The following is a 21,358-nucleotide window of genomic DNA, read 5'->3' on the forward strand; positions in this document are numbered from 1 at the left end:
GCCATGGTCCCTGGAGGGGGTGTTTTTCCTGGGCCAGGTTTGTGTGGTCGCCGGGAGGCTTCCCGTGAGGGTGGGGTGCTGTTGTGTGGCTGGGGTGCCTGGCTGGCTTTTGTTTCTGTTTTCTGTCTTTCCTTCCAGGTGGCATGCGTTCAGGACTGAGTGGCTGATGTGTGGCTGAGTTATCAGGACCTCACCCTGATCACCTGAGGCTTGTCAAGTGCAGCTCGTCAGGACTCACAGCTGTGGTGCATCTGTATGGATTGGGGCATGGTTGCATTTAAGTCTGGAGTACACAGTGTGTATTTGCCAGAGACTCGACCTTGTGACCAGACGGGTGAGATCGACGTTTGGAGAACCATCTCATCATTATGGACGCAGAGACCGTACCAGGTTTGATGCCATGGTCTGTGAAGGAGGAGGGGGTGAGGTCTCACGCTCGTCAGCACACTTCCTGAGGTACTTTAGGTTTTGTGACTAACATGAGTACAGTCAGTAGATGTGGTGTCCCTCACACCTTATTATATTGAGCTGTTATGTTAGTCGTTTAATCAGCTTCCACTGCAGTGGAGAATTGAACTGGGTGTTCCATGCCTGCGGGGTGGGAAGCTGATTGGTGATTAAGCCAGGAAGTGTTTGCTGATTATGTACACCTTTGAGTGGTCTCTCTGTGTGTGGAGTGGTGGACTCACATTATGATTTCTTCTTTCACAGACTCGGTTGGTCGCGGCCACCTGGGGGGTGTCGGCGGGGTCCTTGGGTCCGAACTGTTCTGGCTCCGGACCGTTTGTGCTGCTGGGAGCGCACCGTTTTTCCACCTCGCCAGACCGCGCACTTATTGGTTATTAATTGAGCACTCACTGTTATGTCATTAAATTCTGTTATCCTTTGAACCGTGCTCTGTTTCCTTTATGCTGGGTCCTAATGTCAAACGCTGGGTCGGTGCTCCGACTGTGTCCGACACATAACAGTCCACTATCTAGTGAGATAAGATTTTTAACAAAAGAATCATATTTTACATGGCTTTGACCCCTACAAATAACGAAATACGTAATCTTACAAAAAGCCTCGTATTCTCACTCGAATTGTGATTTTCCCACAATATTGCTTGAATACGTTATGGGGTTTCTGGGAGAGGGGGTTCATACCCTCAGAAATGTTGCTAGTCATTTGTTCTTATGCCACTGATAACAATAATCTTGGAATTTCAAACTGACATACAATAGTCTTGGGGCTTCATTCAAAAATATCATTTCTAGTCTTCGTCGTCATTCCCGTCATCATCATTTTGTACCATAGCCACAGTGTTTGGACAGTTATTGCAGCTGCATATTTCTATGCATTTCAAGCCAGCAAGCAGACATGGACATTTTCTACCATCAATGCAGTTGGCATCTTTACAGTTACAGTACAAGTGGGTCAAATCCTGATTCCTTCTGATTTGTCACACACTGCAGGTTTTCATCTGATTTAACCCAACTGTATGCTGTGGGATCTCTCATTCTTGGCTTTGCAATGTGGCTACGGCACCAGATCATTGTCTGGAACTTTGCTCTAAGAGCATGCTGTCTAAATGCATCATCAGTTGGAGGGAGGGATGACACTGGTTTGTCAGTTGTGGATGATAACATGAAGTGCAATTTGTCAAGAGTAGCGTACGATCTGCCATTGCGAACCTTCCCATACATCAAAAGGAGGAGCTCCATAGCAGCATCAAGTCCCTCATCACCTGGACAATGGAATTCTGTCAGTCCCTTAAGAGCATTTTTGTGTTTTTGAAGGATGGTGTATGCTGTTTTCTTCCCAAGTCTGAAAAAGCCACTGGTGGAATCGCAGCCAGTCAGGGCATCCACAGCAGGTAGAATGCAACACTGATCCATCCCAACTGCCTCAGCAATTTTCAGTACTGGAATGAACCGTTCTCTGGTGATAAACTTTCCTGAGTGGCCAGCATGCATGTATACATCTTTGCTCATTTGACCTCTATTTTGGTAGTACAACAAAAGGACTAAGACATCTGTATCGTCACATCTGACTATGGTGAGAGGAAAGGTTAATAAATGGGTAGCGTGCAATATCATCCTGGAATCTGCCTCATAGTGGTTGGAAAAAAGAGCCTCCAGATCTCTTGCTCATTGACTTGAAATCTCTCTCACAAGTTCACAATTAGGATATCCTCCAGCAATGACAAGTGTTTGTTACTTAGGAATTCTATCTGGTGCATGCTCTTCGATGTACTTGCTCAGGAAATAAATAAGGGCTGCCTTGTTTTGTCCTGACTTGAGAAACTGCCTGGAGTTGGGGACTTGTCTGTTTCCGATGATCTTGTGAGAGGGTCCATCAGCATATGTCACCATGTCGTTGACTCTCATTGCCTTTGATACTTGAACTCACATCATACCTATCAAATACAAGGGTAACTATCTCAATATCAAGATCTGGGTTCCTGTATAATCTAGACAACTTCTTGAGTACAATTTCACCGAGGTCATCAAAGGTTTTGAATTGCGATTTATTCACACCTTGGATGAAGCACATGTCATCAATGATGTAAGCTGTTGGGATATGGATGTTGGATTTCAATTCAGTTTCTTGTGGACAGTTCTTTTTAACTTATCAGCTAGATCAGACTTGATGGCCTTTCTCATGGTTCCATCATCATGGAACAATGCAGGCAGAACTGGGTTCAACTCGTATGACAAAACCATTCTCATATCAATGTCACGGTGCTTCACAACAGAGAGCAAGTGCTGGAATAGTACCTCTGGGTCAAGAACCATTTTCCTCTCTTTGTCAAATGACAGGGCCTTCTTCATGCTTGCAAAGGTTGCCACAGTAGATTTGGGAATAGCATCCCACAAGCTCTTGGCCTCTACATCGATTAGCTGTGCAGCAAGGAAGTTGTTGACGATGGTCTTTCCTTTTTCTGGAATGGATGTCAGAGATTCCTCAGCATCTTTAGTCGTAATCTGCACAGTCGTAATGTTAACAGCCTGGGTTACTTGAACCCAGGCTTTGAGCTTATTCACTGCCAGATTCTTGGTTTTCCATGCCATGAAGCCAGATTCTTGCATCGCATCCTGCATGAGATTCCATGACCTTGACCTCACCTGTGGCTTCTATGCACTCAGACATCGGAACTTTCCGCAGCTCGTTTCAAGGTAACCTGGCCAACTCTAATTCCCGTATTAGAGCTTGTTGCTCTCTCTGGTGCTTCCAGACACTCTCCTGCTCTGCTTCCATGTTGCATATGCTCCTGGCTCCACAACTATCTGCACCACATCACTGTGGAACTCTCCGGCTCTCAGCTACAGAGCGCGTATCTCTGCAACACTTCAGTTAAGTTCCTTCATGTTCTGTGAGATCCCGCTCTCACGCTGTTCCTGTCAGTGACTGCACTTGACAAAGAACTATTTCCAAGAGCTGTTTTCCTAGAACTGTATGAACTCTGATACTGAACCACTAAGAACTTTCCAAGTTGTTTCTAACATCAAGTCCTGCTTAATTGGAACTGCGTCCAGATGCACAGCACTTGACCTCTGACCTCAGAAGATACTCATGAACTGTGAACAAATCCTGAACAGCAAACCTTATTTCCTACACTGTGAACATTATTTGCAGAACAATGAACATTCCTGTTTTAAGCCTACAGCGAACTGCTTGTTGTTAAAGGCTTCAGTGTTACGAGTGCAAGACCTCACACCTGTTCTCCTAGTTCCCGTCCTCAGCTCTGTGCGCCCATCTGGCTCCAGATCCAGTTCCCATATACCCCAGGATTCCTGCTTGTTCTGAGACTCCCAAGTCTGTCCGTGTGTGCACTGCAGCTCCCAGATGTTCCACCACTACAAGTGGGCCCTGTCTTGGCTCAGGAGGCCATCTAACCAGCACAGCATTGTTCACTGGTTTATTGTAAATAAATCTCTTTTTGTTCACAACCAGTTCTGTTCCTTGCTCCCAGTGTTTACCGGACCTGTAACAGTCCGGTCCCGTCCGGATGCCTAACCATAACACACACACTGATTACAAGCAACCAGATCACAGGTAAGGATGGTTACCTTTTGCAGCCATTCAAACCCGTTTGTGTCAACTTGTCAGCATGTTATCAGGTCAAAATTACCAGGGTATGGAAACTTTTGAGCATAGCTGTACATATATATATATATATATATATGTGTGTGTGTGTGTGTGTGTTTTCAAAGTGGGAATAACAGTTGAAAAGAAGGCAAAGAATCTCATCAGACATCCTGATCATGTTTTGTGTTTTGAATTCAAGGCGATGCCTTCAGGCTGCTGCTATTATTTACCCTTAAGAAGAATTAATAGATACTCCAAATCTTTTACTCCCTCTGTTATCAGGCCACTAAACTCGGAGCGTCATTTTAAGTGATTTTGTTTTATCTTGCTGTTCTTATCCAACTCAATTTATTTGCTTGCTTCATTTTTCTCTGATTTGTAACTTGGCATGTAACACTGAATGTTGTGTATTTGCAGACAAGGTAAGCTGAAAACTAACTGCCCCATTCTGTGTTTTGCAGTTGTGAATCTCGCACCATCTGGCGGTCCGTGACTCACACGAGAGGTCGGTTTCAGCAGAATTTTGGTTTAGGGTACAATGTAAACACAGCTCATGAAGCATGGACGACAACACAACATCGGGGCACGGCAGAACTTCATTACAGGTGTTACATCTCTTCTAGATACCTCTCTCAACTTGAGAGAACGTGTCATCATCATAAACTTGTGAACTCGCTGAATTGGCTCCATTCACATCCTTGCTTCTCCATTGTTTACATGCGCTGTGAGATACTGAAATTGGGATCAATCAAGTTGTCTGAATATTTCAGTAGTCAGTAGTTCTTTAACTAAAATAAAGATGTAAAAAAAACAATTGTTTTGATCACACTATGCACATTAAAATTCTACACAACCTTTATAATATTGATTGCAAACATGGACGGCCAGTACTGCACATCCCCAAGTGTAGGAGATTATCTCATAGTCTTGTTCATGAGTGGGGGTGAGGTGGAGCGTGAGATCAATAGACGGACTGGGGCAGCATTTGACATTTTACAAATTCTGTACCAGACTGTCGTGGTGAAGAAGGAGCTGACCCAGAATGCAAGACTCGATTTACCAGTCGATTTACGCTCCTATCGTCACCTACGGTCATGAACTTTGGGTAATGACCAAAAGAACAAGGTCACGGATACACGGCTGCTGTTGTACAGATTTTGTTTAGAAATGAACGTTTATGAACAGGCACATATGCCTGGTTTGATTTGATTTCATGGAGGAGTGACGTTGATAAGCTTTGCTTCTTCCTACGCCTTTAGGCACCGTGTACATTGCTTATTTTTTCTTACTGTCTTTTTTTCATTGACTACTTTGTTTATGAGTTTTGCTGTTGTATATGACTGAAATTTTGTTGCATGGGTGTCTAATAAATTCAGTTCAAATTCATTTCAATACAAGCTGCAGAAATGAGATTTCTCCGTCGGGTATCTGGGCTCACACTCCTGGACAGAGTAAGAAGCTCAGCTATCTGGGAGGGACTGGGAGTAGGTCTGCTGTTTTTTTGCATAGCCAGCTGAGGTGATTAGAGCATCTAGTGAAGATGCCACTTGGTCATCTACTGAGGGAAGTCTTCTAGGTACGTCCAAATAGGAGGAACCCCAGTGAAGACCCAGGACACACTGGAAAGATTAGATTTCCCAACTGGCTTGGGAATGCCTCTGGATCCCCTAGGAAGAGTTACAGGACATGGCTGAGGATAGGGAAGTGTGGATTGAGCTGCTTGGTCTCCTGCCACTACGACCCAGACTCAGATAAGCGTCAAAAAATGAAAGAATGAATGAATGAATTAATGCACAACCTGTACTTATCAGTAAGAAGACGGAGTTTCCTAGAAGTTGCATTCATGTAATCGAGCTCTTGTTCTCAACTTGGGGTACAAGCACCTGGGTGGGGGGGACCGTAAAGTTAACTTTTGCCAAAAAGAAACAAACAAAAGGTTGGGGAACTATGGCAATGGAGGTTAATTTATATTAGAAAAGACTACATTTTTAGGCACCTTTATTTTGATAGTCCATCATCACTAATGATGCCAGGAAGCATTTGTCCCTAGAATCTGGAGACATAATGTTTTTATTTAATGGAAATCAAGGGATAGACAGGTATGGAAGGTAACAACAAAACCCCCTGGAAAAACTTTGGCTGAGTGGTTAAACCACGGGTACAGTGGGAAAAGCTTTAATTATAGACTTTAACCATTTCTAATTTATACACAAAGGGCCAAATTGGAGTAAGCGGTTTACCTTGATGGCCTGAATGTGGCGCGCCTCCTGTTTGTGTCTCAGGAGTTCTCTCTAAGTGCACAAATGAGCAGAGCCATTAGAAAAAGCAGATCACATGGCAGCTCATCTATATTAAACCTAATTACGTTTACTTACTGTACCTTAAGATCAAGGGCTTCCTCCACGCTTTGGTCCAGGCGACTGCGGATTAGAACCTTCAAAGGGAGCGAGAGTGAGCAGCACAATTACAGAAAAGAAAAGCGTCAGCGCCTATGAGGAGGCAGTGGGATGGTAACAGATTACAGAGATTCATTTGTGCTCGGCAGTCGTCGCCACTCTCGAGAGGAGTGACGGCGGCAAATAACATCACAACAGACAGCCTGTCACTGACACTTCACACACAGACGGGGTGAGAACACGGAGGACGCCGTACCAGCTGCTGTTCAGCGCTCGCCCGGTTATCTCCGAAGCTGCCGGCTCCATCCTGGTCCTCCTCAGGGAGGGAACCATGCAGCAGCAAAGCCTGAGGAGAAACACAGTCATGGTTCAATCCACTGCATCCAACTCGCATTTGTGTTTTTATTACCAGGCTGTTCTGCAGGTTTCTTATTTGAGCTAATAAACTCGGTGAACCGTGTCCAGCCGGCTGCACTAAACACAGATTTCACTGTCATATTTAATACTTGGTTGGAAATCCCTTTTCGCCTAAAATCTGGAACTCGCAGACATCACCAGACACTTGGATTTTACTGTGGTGCTGATCTGCCTAGCTTCCACTGCACTGGCTTCATGTCCTGCTGGTCTTTGGGCTTTTTTTGCCTTCAGCTAGAGAAAATTTGCCAAAGATTCCACCGCTTTGCTTTAAAGCTACAGTAAGTTACAGTAGGGATTTTTATTAGCAGAAATGCAGTGCAGCACAAGTTCTACCAGAGGACTCAGATTTTAAGTAGTCACCCAGACTCAGTTAATGAACATCAGCTTTAATCTCTAAACGAAGCAGGTATTTGCAATAGTCATCAGCTCTCACCCTATAGGAACTACACTCAACAAAAATATAAACGCAACACTTTTGGTTTTGCTCCCATTTTGTATGAGATGGACTCAAAGATCTAAAACTTTTTCCACATACACAATATCACCATTTCTCTCAAATATTGTTCACAAACCAGTCTAAATCTGTGATAGTGAGCACTTCTCCTTTGCTGAGATAATCCATCCCACCTCACAGGTGTGCCATACCAAGATGCTGATTAGACACCATGATTAGTGCACAGGTGTGCCTTAGACTGCCCACAATAAAAGGCCACTCTGAAAGGTGCAGTTTTATCACACAGCACAATGCCACAGATGTCGCAAGATTTGAGGGAGCGTGCAATTGGCATGCTGACAGCAGGAATGTCAACCAGAGTTGTTGCTTGTGTATTGAATGTTCATGTCTCTACCATAAGCCGTCTCCAAAGTCGTTTCAGAGAATTTGGCAGTACATCCAACCAGCCTCACAACCGCAGACCACGTGTAACCACACCAGCCCAGGACCTCCACATCCAGCATGTTCACCTCCAAGATCGTCTGAGACCAGCCACTCGGACAGCTGCTGAAACAATCGGTTTGCATAACCAAAGAATTTCTGCACAAACTGTCAGAAACCGTCTCAGGGAAGCTCATCTGCATGCTCGTTGTCCTCATCGGGGTCTCGACCTGACTCCAGTTCGTCGTCGTAACCGACTTGAGTGGGCAAATGCTCACATTCGCTGGTGTTTGGCACGTTGGAGAAGTGTTCTCTTCACGGATGATGCGAAGGAGATGTGTTGCACTGCATGAGGCAAATGGTGGTCACACCAGATACTGACTGGTATCCCCCCCCCCAATAAAACAAAACTGCACCTTTCAGAGTGGCCTTTTATTGTGGGCAGTCTAAGGCACACCTGTGCACTAATCATGGTGTCTAATCAGCATCTTGGTATGGCACACCTGTGAGGTGGGATGGATTATCTCAGCAAAGGAGAAGTGTTCACTATCACAGATTTCGACTGGTTTGTGAACAATATTTGAGGGAAATGGTGATATTGTGTATGTGGAAAAAGTTTTAGATGTTACATTCCTTTTCTACTGATAAACACCCCTAAATCTGACATACTGTAGCTTTAAGAAAGACAGGCAGATTTAAAACTACCCTCAAATGAAAGATTATGTGATTTCTCTCTAATATGTATGCACTTGAGTGTAGCTCATCATTAAAATGGACCAAATTGGGACAGAAAATGTTAATATTCCAAACAGCTTGTGTTGGTTCAAAACTTGACACTGCACAATGAGCCATAAAGTGTGGATCAGATGTTCAGCCTGAACAGGAAATCTGATGCTTAAACAATAAACTGGCGCACGCTGCGGAGGCATTAGCTTCATTCACGTCTGCAGTCAGCGTGCACCTCCTCTGTGCACATAGTAGTGGTGCAGTTTGTCCTCAGCAGGCGTTACTACCTGTAGGCGGAACACCATCCTCCGGGCCTCCTGCATTTCCTTCTCCAGCTGTTCCTGCTGAGCATCCAGCTGCTCCTCCCAGGACTTTTCCCCCTCCTGGTCATCGTGGCCGAGGGAGGGGCACAACCCACAGAGTGACACCTCTTCTGGAAGTGAGAGCAACAAGAGAGGTACAGAGGCGATGAGGCATGGGGGGATTTTTGTTGTTCTGAATGTGACATGGCAGGGATTCATAACTTCTTATCATGCGCGACACGAGTTGATGTGCAGCCAACCTGTGACAGATTTCTTCTCTGTCAGCTCAGATTTGTCTTCCCGAGCGCCCCCCTGCTCCTCAGACTGATGGTTGACGGGATCTTCTTTGGGGGCCTCAGTGGTCTGGGTGATAACGTACTCTTCTTTGGGGGAGTGAGCCGGGCTGGCTGAGCTCAGGCTGGAACAGATGGTGGGCACAGACAAGGATGAGTGTGTTTGCGTCTCCTGCCAAATGATCTGCAATAAATAGACCGAGCAGCACCAAAAACAGATATACACTTTACTGTAATAATTCCCCAAAGGCCACAAAAATACACCTTAATCCCCACCTGGAGCAAACACTCCACACCATATCTTGTTTTTAAAGACAAAATACCCGCAGGAGTGACGCAGAGGTCACAGGCTGTCAATTTAAGTTAGAATTATTAAAAATAATAAAGTGTTTGTGCTCACACTGTAGAGTTCTCCTCAGCCCATGGAGGAACAGTGGCGGCCTCACTCATCAAACACATGATATTAATGAAATTCAGATTGTTTTTTGCAGTCTGACATAGTATCGGTCTGAGTGGAGGTCATCAAAACACACTCGGATACAAAGTTCCGAGGGTGCGCAGTAGGAGCAGGAATACTGTTTTTCCCTCTCACAGGAAATTGTTTAGTTTTCTTCCCTCAGGATATTATTACCTCCGCCAAGGAGGTTATGTTTTCGGTCGCGTTTGTTTGTTTGTTTGTCAGCAGGATAACTCAAAACATTTTGAATAGATTTTGATGAAATTTTGTGGAGTGGTTGGAAATGACAAGAGGAACAAGTGCTTAAATTTTAGTGGTGATCCAGATCACGATCCGGATCCCGATGCTAACGCGTCTATGGCATTTTCAATGTTAAAAGTTAGCATTAAGCAGTTGCAGCTGTCATCACGTTCGGGTGGATTTGTTTTCAAATTGTAATATTTTTTAAATTTATTTTTGTTTATATATTAATAATCTAATGATTATTATATACAATTTTAGAGAAAGAGACAAAAAGAAATAGATCACTGTGCCAAGGAGGGAATCTCTTTAGGGTCAGTGACCCTATGGCCTTGTTTAGAGAAGTGTTTCATAAATGTTAAAAAATTCATATATTTGTAGTTTAGTTGAATAATAAATTGAATTTTGTCTCTTATTTGTTTTTGTCTATAAGCACATGCAATATCAATATCAGTGCTCAGATGACAGTAGCTTCTGGGAAAGGTGCAAGTTGGAATAAACTGTGATGCCAAGCGCTAAGGATACATGCTATCCAGTCACAGCAGAAACTTTTTTCTACTGAGCAAACATCATTGTTAGACTTTTTTAGGTTCAATAATTCCGCAGCATGTAGATGTTATGGCGTCAGTGACCCCATGGCCTTGGCGGAGGTTTGCAGTCTCTGAGTGCTTCTAGTTTCAAATGTTCCACTCCCACAATTTTGTTTTTTCTGATGTTTGTCTCGTCTCAGGGCATTTTTGTCCTGCTCCCAAACTGACTCTGTGACCTACGTATAGCATTATGCAGGTCAGATAACAGGGTACTCCTCCTTTCACTTGTCAGGAAAAATAAATCTGTTAACTGAGAGGGCTTACGTTGGCGTGTGGAATTCTGCCAGAATTTCACACCTTGTTTAACTGCACTTTATGTTGGAGCATTTGAGAAGTCAGAAGTTTGGATGTATTTCATTTGATGATACTGAAACAATGACAGGAACATTGGCTGCAGCCTTTCAGAACAACTTTTTTGATGTGGAGAAAAAAAAAAACTCAATAAACTGTGAGTTGCTGCTTGTTTGTCATCAGTCCTATGTGTGGCCATCTCTTGGCGGTGAAGAAGATGGTCTCTTGATTGATTCCCGGAGCAAATCTATATCCAGGGTCAATCTAGAGATGCCTGTGCATGGGTTTGTTTAACATGGGGATGTGGCTGCACGCTGACAAACACACAGCCCTTACAGATCCTTAGCCTTGTTTGATGGCTGAGAAATCCCAGACGATTGGGGTGTGAGAACCTGGTAAGACCTCATCTGCTCTCCCAGCTGTTGGTTTACAAGCCATCACCTTCTCCGCCTGATCTGCCATTGAGGACTTCTTGTTTCACTAGAGCTCCGCTAGCCATGTCATGTTCATGGGTCCCGCTGGGCCTTCATGATTACCTTAGTGGCCACGGGCATACAAGGTTCCCACTGTACTTCACCCAAACAGGCAATCCCCTAGTTGATCCATTACCCAGGTGACACAATAACGATGAGGGGTTGGATTTTGACACCCTCGTCAATTCTGAGTCCCACTGGAGCCCGTGGAGTAGACACCCACAGTTATGCAGATGAGTTTATGACTTCTCCCTGGATAGTACAGCAGTCCATCACAAGTAGCCTGACTGAGTATCAAACCCAAGCCTGAATGTTGGTTATCCAGACTCCTCTCCTACTGAGGTACATGCAACGCATGTCACAGTAATTGTAATTTCCACAAATATACTCATTACTTAATACTTGAAGTACATGATGGTGCTGTGGCAGTGATCTTGCCTTGAGTTCACTGCAGTCTGGAAGAGTCGGACAAAACCTTTATGATTGTGACCATTAGAGGGTGCTAGGGAAAAGGTGGTGCAGTTATTGTTTGACAAAAGCTTCAACAAAAACTGGAAGTACATACATTATCAACCGCTTATTCGGGATTGGGTCGCGGGGAAAACTGGAAGTATTTGAGTTATTTTTTAAATTTTTAATCATACGGTATTTTGTAGTTTTTCCTTACCACTATTGCCAATGTGCTTGCTTGGGGGGGGGGGGGGGGGGGGGGGTCAGGTTGGGGCGACTCATAATATGATTTGGTGATATATAAAAAAATTGAACTATTCTCTAATAGATGTTTTTAACATTTACAGTGGCTTGCAAAAGTATTCAGCCCCTTGGTATTTCACACATTTTAATTTGTTTATGGCATTTCAAATACAAAAAGTAAATCAGGCTTCTGAATATAAAATTTTCAAAAATTATCTTCCTTAGACTCAAACTGAAAGCAAATCTCTGCAACTTGATATAAATTAATTAAAAATATAAAAGCCAAGATGATGGGTTGCATAAGTAATGGGCCCCTTTGGTATAACACCTGTAAATAATCAGTTTAATTGCCAGTTTTCTTCAGACAAGTCAGGGGATGGATACATGAACATTTCCAAGTCACTGAATATGTCTTGATCTTTATTTACATCAGTTATGAAGAAATACAAACAGTATGACACTCTATGGTAAATCTGTATGAAGTCGACAGTTCTCAAAAACTGAGTGATTATGCAAGAAGGAGAAGAGTGAGGAAAGCCACCAAGACACCCAGACAACCCAGAAAAAATTACACGTTACACGCTTCTGTGGCTGTGGCTGGAGAAATTGTGCACAGTGCTTGTTTTGCATTTTGTATCCCAGTTATACAGCTTCATGATGAAGAGGTATAGAGGAGGATTTTATTAAAAAGAAGACCCGAAAGTTCAGCTACAGAAGGTACATTAGAGATGCAAGCCTAGATTTATTTGGTGAAAGAAAACCCTTACTTCATCATGAAGCTGTATAACATCAGGACATGATGGTGAAAATGATACGATGTAGAGCAACTTTGTCTAATGTTTAAAATGTGGTTTAAAATATTCTACCTCCCTCTTTTAATCCAGGAGCATCGTTTATATTAAGATGTATATGTTGTGGACATGAACGAGTAAAACTCTTCAGCATCTCACCATGTCATTTAGGTCCTTCAGACTTTTTTTTGAGTAAATGCTTCAAGGGAACATTAGCATGGCTAAAACTTTTCAGCTTCGGTGGGCAGCAGACCCCCTGCCTTTTTAAGCATTTTTCTTTATTTGCCTCTCACCTGGAAGGTCCTCACCATCCATGTTATTTAGGTCCTTCAGACTTTTTTTTTTCAGTAAAATGGTTCATGAGCAAAACCTTTCAGCTTCTGGGGGCTCCACCCCACAGACCCCCCCAATTACAGCACTCTTAAGCCACTTCCACTTTAAGCATTTTTTTATGTCAATATAAATTAATATTCAAAGTTTTTACCAAGTTGACAGTAGGGCTGTACAATATGGCCGAATATTGTATCTCAATATTGTCATATCAGTACGATATGACTATGATTTGACACAAAGTGCAGCAACAGTGAAAATGAAACATTCTTAAACAAAACAGTAATAATAATTTTGATACTGTGCCCTCCAAAAGTATTGGAACACTTGGAATTTCACACATTTTAATTTGTTTATGTCATTTTAAATACAAGAAATACAAAAAATATAAAGAATAAAAATTTCAAAAATTATCTTCCTCAAACTCAAACTGAAAGCAAATCTCTAAAACTTGATAATACCTGTAAATAATAACCAGTTTTATTGCCAGTTTTCTTCAAACAAGTCAGGGGATGGATACATGAACATTTCCAAGTCACTGAATATGGCTTGGACTTTATTTACATCAGTTATGAAGAAATACAAAAGTTTCTTTCATCAAAACATCAAAAAAGGAAACTGTATTTTATATTTTTAATTAATTTATATCAAGTTGTAGACATTTGCTTTCAGTTTGAGTTTAAGGAAAATAACTATACATTTATTTATTTTTTGTATTTGAAATGGCATAAATAAATTAAAACGTGAAATACCAAGTGTTCCAATACTTTTGAGTACAGTTGAGAAACACTCCATGGCATGTGTATTTTTAAGTGAAATGCATCATCCTGGTGTCACTCAGAGAGCAAAATTAAGAGGTTATTTAATCAACAGCTGCCTGTTATTTTAAAAACCACTGGAGACACACGCATACACGAGGCAACCTGAATTAAAGGAGAAATGCCGCTTTTAACAACCTGGACCTCATTTCTGGTATAAAGTATGGTCGTTTACTCACGAATATAACCTTGGTGTCATTAGTCCACGGTTCAAACGATGTATTCAGTTCATACCTGAGGCAAACATTTTTCTTCTTCTACTAAGGTGGATTTGATCATTTTGTGGTACACAGCACCAACTACTGGACAGGAGGATCCTTTCAGTCAAAATGACTCACTGATTTAAAAAAAACAGCTCTTTTCAACCGGACGTGCAGTGCTGTGACATGTCAATCAAATTTCAGGGGAGTCCAGCGCAACCCTGGCCTCCACTCTAGCTCCACACATGCCAGGAAGTGTTCAACATTTGACATTTCCTGTTTCACTGTGGACTAAAAATTTGGCACTTCCTGTTTGGGACTCCCTGTACCATGAGTGAGCTTTGTGCCACTGCACTGCACTTATAACAACAATATAACATATAAGCATATATAAGCAACAATATAATTTGGAAAAACAGGTATTTCAGGATATCATCGAAACCAGTAGGACAAGAGACATGACTGAAAGACCGTATGAATTAACCAATCACTGGTAATCAACCGGTATGGGTGGAGTTATGATGATGTCACAAAAAACATCATGAAATTGCATTGTAATTGTTCGAAAAACATTTTGAGAATATCAAATACCAATAAGGTGAGAGAGGTGATCCAAAGTATATAACCATCAGCTTAACAAAAAATGGCTGGACGGATTTTCCACTTTAATGGCGCTTTTCTACTTCACAAAAGTAGCACTACTCGGCACTACTCGGCTCGACTCTACTCGTTTTTTTTGCTTTTTCACTAGGGTTAGTACCTGGTACCGGGTGCTTTTTTTAGTACCTGCTCAGGAGCGGTTCCAAGCGAGCTGAGCCGATACTAAAATGTGACGTCAATAGGCTGCCGGCCACTGATTGGTCAGAGAATGTCGTCACTGGACGAGTCATGAGCGCGCTGTCAAGACGAAAATCAAAACCCGCCATTTTTAAATAGTCACAGCGGTGTTACAGCGACCGTCGTTTTCTTTCGCTTCACTGCGTTTTTTTTTTTTTTTTTTAATTTACTCGCACAAAACCACACCGTGGTCTGTGGATGAGTTGCGAACGTTTGTGTTTGTTGGATGAAGCGATCTGAAATGAGAAAATCTCCCAGTCTTTGGCCGCACTCGGCTCACCGGACATTACAGCAACTCAGAGAACAGCTGAAAAAGCTTAAAAGTGATTACAGGACCACAATGACCGGGGTAGGTCGGACCATAAGGGCTGGAAATGGTTCGACCGCAGGAACACCGTTTACGGACACCGACCGGCGAGCAACGGGAGGCAGGATGACCGCAACTCGGCTTTGTTAGAAGCGACAGCTGGTAAGTGTTTTTGTGACTGTAGTCTGCTTGAAAGCACCGTTTAACGTTACTTATCTCATTGGTGGGAAGCACACTTTAACAAACTAAGATTGTGAGTCTAAACATGTGTTAAAGTAACATCGTTGTCTCATGTACGCGGACACAGTGAGCTAGCTGACTGCTAACTAGTGAGCTAGCTAACTCCGTGCTCTGCTTTAAAGTATTAACTTCTGACAGAAAAACACCTAAAGTCAGCAAGACAACAAACATGTACATTTGACTCATTTAGTGCCATTACTGTGATGTGTGTGTGGTTTTTTTGACATGTCGCCATTTTGTGTTTTTGTTGAAGAATCCAGTTCCATAAGCGAGGAGGGTTTGACCAGCAGCTTCAACATCTGTATCAACGTCCAGCACCACACAGCAACGTGTCATCACAGGTAAGAATAATGTGTCTCACATCACCTTAACTTTCCCAAATACGATATATACAGGGTGACCCCCCCCCCCCCCTTCCCAAAAAAGCCTGAGCTTGTGCAGGAGGTTGACAGATATTGACTAGAGATAGTCAGGCTCACCTCCACACTGGCAGGCCAAGCGTGCTGCAGCCCGTGCAGTCGCAGAGGCAAAAACTCGGGTCTGGGAGGAGTTTGGGAAGGCCATGGAGGAGGACTATTGGTCGGCCTCGAAGAAATTCTGGCAAACCATCTGATGCCTCGGGAGGTGGAAGCAGCTCTCCACCGGCACTGTCTACGATGCAGGTGGGAGCTGTTGACCCTGACTGGGGATGTTGTTGGGCAGTGGAAGAAATACTTTGAGGATCTCCTCAATCCCATCGTCACATCTTTCGAAGAGGAAGCAGAGACTGGGGACTCAGAGGCTGACTCATCCATCACCCAGGCCGAAGTCACCAAGGTGGTCAGAAAGCTCCTCAGTGGCAAGGCTCCTGGGGTGGATGAAATCCATCCTGAGTACCTTAAGTCTCTGGATGTTGTGGGACTGTCTTGGTTGACACGCCTCTGCAACATCGCATGGTGGTCGGGGACAGTGCCTGTGGATTGGCAGACTGGGGTGGTGGTCCCTCTGTTTAAGAAGGGGGACCGGAGGGTGTGTTCCAACTATAGGGGGCTCACACTCCTCAGCCTCCCCGGTAAGGTCTATTCCAGAGTACTGGAGAGGAGAATTCGACCAGTAGTCGAACCTCGGATTCAGGAGGAGCAGTGTGGTTTTCGTCCTGATCGCGGCACACTGGACCAGCTCTACACTCTCCATCGGGTGCTCGAGGGTTCATGGGAGTCTGTAGAAGGCGTTCGACAAAGCTCTCGATTTACCGATTGATCTACGTTTCAACCCTCACCTATGGTCATGAGATTTGGCTCATGACTGAAAGAACGAGATCGCGAGTACAAGTGGCCAAGATGAGTTTCCTATGCAGGGTGGCTGGGCACTCCCTTAGAGATAAGGTGAGGAGCTCGGTCACTCGGGAGGAGCTCGGAGTCAAGCCGCTGCTCCTCCATGTCGAAAGGAGCCAGCTGAGGTGGCTCGGGCATCTTTTCCAGATGCCCCCTGGATGCCTTGCTGGAGAGGTGTTCCGGGCACGTCCCATTGGGAGGAGGCCCCGGGGAAGACCCAGGACACGCTGGAGGGACTATGTCTCTTGGCTGGCTTGGGAACACCTCAGGGCTCCCCCAGAGCAGCTGGGGGAGGATTTTCCCACCAAACTAGGTGGAATTATTACTTAGGCAGACATCTTGAGATGATGGAGAGGAGGTGATGGTATAGTGGTAATGCACTGGGCTTGAGACCAGACAATCCTCGGTTCAAATCCCAGCCTTTCTGGAAAATCACTAAGGGCCCTTGGGCAAGGTCCTTAATCCCCTATTTGCTCCTGGTGTGTAGTGAGCACCTTGTATGGCAGCAGCCTGTCATTAGGGTGAATGTGGGGCATTGATGTGTAAAGTGCTTTGAGTGTCTGATACAGATGGAAAAGCGCTATATAATGCAGTCCATTTAATTAACTTTAGGAGAAGATCAGGTAAAGGTCAAGTTCAAAGGTGCGGGGAAAAAAAACATTTTCCGCTATATCTCGACAACCAATAGCGCTTTAGAGATAATCGAAAGTTCATATTGATCAGCAAAATATTTTGATTGAGCTATAAGTGGTGTCATGATTAAATCATAAAAGGAAGTCATGTTTGTACATATCAGTCCACTGAAAGAAAGTCCTTTCAGCTGCTCCCTCAGTTTTCTATGAAGGGTTGTTGCAGCAGATAGAGCTGCATATTAAATTGGCACAAATTTTTGGGTGATTCTTAGACTACGGGCACTTATTATGTCCTTTGATCATATTGTATGAAAAACAGAAAAAAAGGGGAAATTTCACACTTTTATAGTTATCTTTACAATGAAAGTGTGTTAAGAAATTTGTTCTAGTAGTCTATGATGACTTTTTCACCTTTTTTCAGCATCATTATATGCAAATATTGCCGTTTTGTGCTTGTCCCACACCCAGACTTTTGATCTTCAATGATAAAAATGAATGGTAAAGAAACGTTTATTCTAATGTTTTAAAATATCTCTGAATAAAATATCAGTAAAATAATCAAAACATAATTGGGGTATTCAATGTTATACAACTGTTGTGATTTTTTTAAACAAAATGTAGTTGTCCCACACTATTGCCGTAATTTCCACCACAACACTGTAATGTCCCTTTAAACAGTTTGTATGAAAGATTGTTTTAGTAGTTTCTATGGAGATAAACAGTGACATCAGAGTACATGTATATAGCGCCAAATCACAACAAACACTTGCCCCAAGGCGCTTTATATTGTAAGGCAATGGTGTGGTGGAAATTACATTTACAAGGCCAATAGTGCCCGTAGTTAAAGAATCACCCTTTTACGCCGGACACAGCTTTCTGTTACATGGGGAAATACAGCAGGGGTGGGGGTTGAACCAAGGACCTTCTGCATTGAAACCAAACGCACTAACCACTTAGCCACCACACCTTTCATTTTTAATATTCTCAATCTGGAGCTTTAACTGGATCTGCTCGAAATTTAATGAGCTTTTTTCCTGCCAGGAAGTTACAAAGTCTATCAGTTGAAAAGAAGGAAGAGGGGAAAAAAGAAACTCTGTATTGATTGCTCTCTTGCAATTCCAAAACGAATGAATAAATGTGCCACTTATCGTTTTTGCAGCTCTGTCAACAAATCTGAACAGTTTCTGTTCCACATTAGACACAACTTCCTACCCAATGGACCCCCGCCCACCCCCAAAAACAAAAACACTGTAAAAAAAAATAGTTGAGAATACTTCAAATTTGCAGGCAACAGTCTGCAATAAGACTTTTATGTTGTGCCGATGATGAAATATATGTTCTAGTATATAGTTCATCATCGGCACAACATAAAAGTCTTAGTGCAGACTGTTGCCTGCAAATTTAAAGTATTCAATCAATTCAATCAATTTTTTTATATAGCGCCAAATCACAACAAACAGTTGCCCCAAGGTGCTTTATATTGTAAGGCAAGGCCATACAATAATTATGTAAAACCCCAACGGTCAAAACGACCCCCTGTGAGCAAGCACTTGGCTACAGTGGGAAGGAAAAACTCCCTTTTAACAGGAAGAAACCTCCAGCAGAACCAGGCTCAGGGAGGGGCAGTCTTCTGCTGGGACTGGTTGGGGCTGAGGGAGAGAACCAGGAAAAAGACATGCTGTGGAGGGGAGCAGAGATCGATCACTAATGATTAAATGCAGAGTGGTGCATACAGAGCAAAAAGAGAAAGAAACAGTGCATCATGGGAACCCCCCAGCAGTCTACGTCTATAGCAGCATAACTAAGGGATGGTTCAGGGTCACCTGATCCAGCCCTAACTATAAGCTTTAGCAAAAAGGAAAGTTTTAAGCCTAATCTTAAAAGTAGAGAGGGTGTCTGTCTCCCTGATCTGAATTGGGAGCTGGTTCCACAGGAGAGGAGCCTGAAAGCTGAAGGCTCTGCCTCCCATTCTACTCTTACAAACCCTAGGAACTACAAGTAAGCCTGCAGTCTGAGAGCGAAGCGCTCTATTGGGGTGATATGGTACTACGAGGTCCCTAAGATAAGATGGGACCTGATTATTCAAAACCTTATAAGTAAGAAGAAGAATTTTAAATTCTATTCTAGAATTAACAGGAAGCCAATGAAGAGAGGCCAATATGGGTGAGATATGCTCTCTCTTCTAGTCCCCGTCAGTACTCTAGCTGCAGCATTTTGAATTAACTGAAGGCTTTTTAGGGAACTTTTAGGACAACCTGATAATAATGAATTACAATAGTCCAGCCTAGAGGAAATAAATGCATGAATTAGTTTTTCAGCATCACTCTGAGACAAGACCTTTCTGATTTTAGAGATATTGCGTAAATGCAAAAAAGCAGTCCTACATATTTGTTTAATATGCGCTTTGAATGACATATCCTGATCAAAAATGATTCCAAGATTTCTCACAGTATTACTAGAGGTCAGGGTAATGCCATCCAGAGTAAGGATCTGGTTAGACACCATGTTTCTAAGATTTGTGGGGCCAAGTACAATAACTTCAGTTTTATCTGAGTTTAAAAGCAGGAAATTAGAGGTCATCCATGTCTTTATGTCTGTAAGACAATCCTGCAGTTTAGCTAATTGGTGTGTGTCCTCTGGCTTCATGGATAGATAAAGCTGGGTATCATCTGCGTAACAATGAAAATTTAAGCAATACCGTCTAATAATACTGCCTAAGGGAAGCATGTATAAAGTGAATAAAATTGGTCCTAGCACAGAACCTTGTGGAACTCCATAATTAACTTTAGTCTGTGAAGAAGATTCCCCATTTACATGAACAAATTGTAATCTATTAGACAAATATGATTCAAACCACCGCAGCGCAGTGCCTTTAATACCTATGGCATGCTCTAATCTCTGTAATAAAATTTTATGGTCAACAGTATCAAAAGCAGCACTGAGGTCTAACAGAACAAGCACAGAGATGAGTCCACTGTCCGAGGCCATAAGAAGATCATTTGTAACCTTCACTAATGCTGTTTCTGTACTATGATGAATTCTAAAACCTGACTGAAACTCTTCAAATAGACCATTCCTCTGCAGATGATCAGTTAGCTGTTTTACAACTACCCTTTCAAGAATTTTTGAGAGAAAAGGAAGGTTGGAGATTGGCCTATAATTAGCTAAGATAGCTAGGTGATGACTTTTTAAGTAATGGTTTAATTACTGCCACCTTAAAAGCCTGTGGTACATAGCCAACTAACAAAGATAGATTGATCATATTTAAGATCGAAGCATTAAATAATGGTAGGGCTTCCTTGAGCAGCCTGGTAGGAATGGGGTCTAATAAACATGTTGATGGTTTGGATGAAGTAACTAATGAAAATAACTCAGACAGAACAATCGGAGAGAAAGAGTCTAACCAAATACCGGCATCACTGAAAGCAGCCAAAGATAACGATACGTCTTTGGGATGGTTATGAGTAATTTTTTCTCTAATAGTTAAAATTTTGTTAGCAAAGAAAGTCATGAAGTCATTACTAGTTAAAGTTAATGGAATACTCAGCTCAATAGAGCTCTGACTCTTTGTCAGCCTGGCTACAGTGCTGAAAAGAAACCTGGGGTTGTTCTTATTTTCTTCAATTAGTGATGAGTAGAAAGATGTCCTAGCTTTACGGAGGGCTTTTTTATAGAGCAACAGACTCTTTTTCCAGGCTAAGTGAAGATCTTCTAAATTAGTGAGACGCCATTTCCTCTCCAACTTACGGGTTATCTGCTTTAAGCTACGAGTTTGTGAGTTATACCACGGAGTCAGACACTTCTGATTTAAAGCTCTCTTTTTCAGAGGAGCTACAGACCACATTTAACTGTTTTAGTCTGTGGTGCAGTTGAAGGTGCTATATTATTTTTTCTTTTTGAATTTTTATGCTTAAATAGATTTTTGCTGGTTATTGGTAGTCTGGGAGCAGGCACCGTCTCTACGGGGATGGGGTAATGAGGGGATGGCAGGGGGAGAGAAGCTGCAGAGAGGTGTGTAAGACTACAACTCTGCTTCCTGGTCCCAACCCTGGATAGTCACGGTTTGG

At 42.8% G+C, this 21,358-nt stretch overlaps 1 protein-coding gene across 2 annotated transcripts in view; it reads right to left on the minus strand.

Moving 5' to 3' along the window:
• The window catches only part of dixdc1a (DIX domain containing 1a), a 59,635-nt gene that overhangs the window by 22,634 nt on the left and 15,643 nt on the right, over positions 1–21,358 (minus strand). Inside the window, exons 2-6 of one of the 2 annotated variants that reach the window (XM_034169141.1) lie at positions 9,047–9,204; positions 8,772–8,917; positions 6,724–6,813; positions 6,452–6,505; positions 6,312–6,362 (exon numbers count right to left, since the gene is read on the minus strand). In XM_034169141.1, coding sequence (XP_034025032.1) covers positions 6,312–6,362; positions 6,452–6,505; positions 6,724–6,813; positions 8,772–8,917; positions 9,047–9,204 — 499 coding nt within the window. The remainder of the gene's footprint in view (positions 1–6,311; positions 6,363–6,451; positions 6,506–6,723; positions 6,814–8,771; positions 8,918–9,046; positions 9,205–21,358) is intronic. The other variant, XM_034169142.1, reaches the window with a different exon arrangement.

Source organism: Thalassophryne amazonica, chromosome 4, assembly GCF_902500255.1.
Source record: "Thalassophryne amazonica chromosome 4, fThaAma1.1, whole genome shotgun sequence".
In the NCBI taxonomy this organism is placed as follows: Eukaryota; Metazoa; Chordata; class Actinopteri; order Batrachoidiformes; family Batrachoididae; genus Thalassophryne; species Thalassophryne amazonica.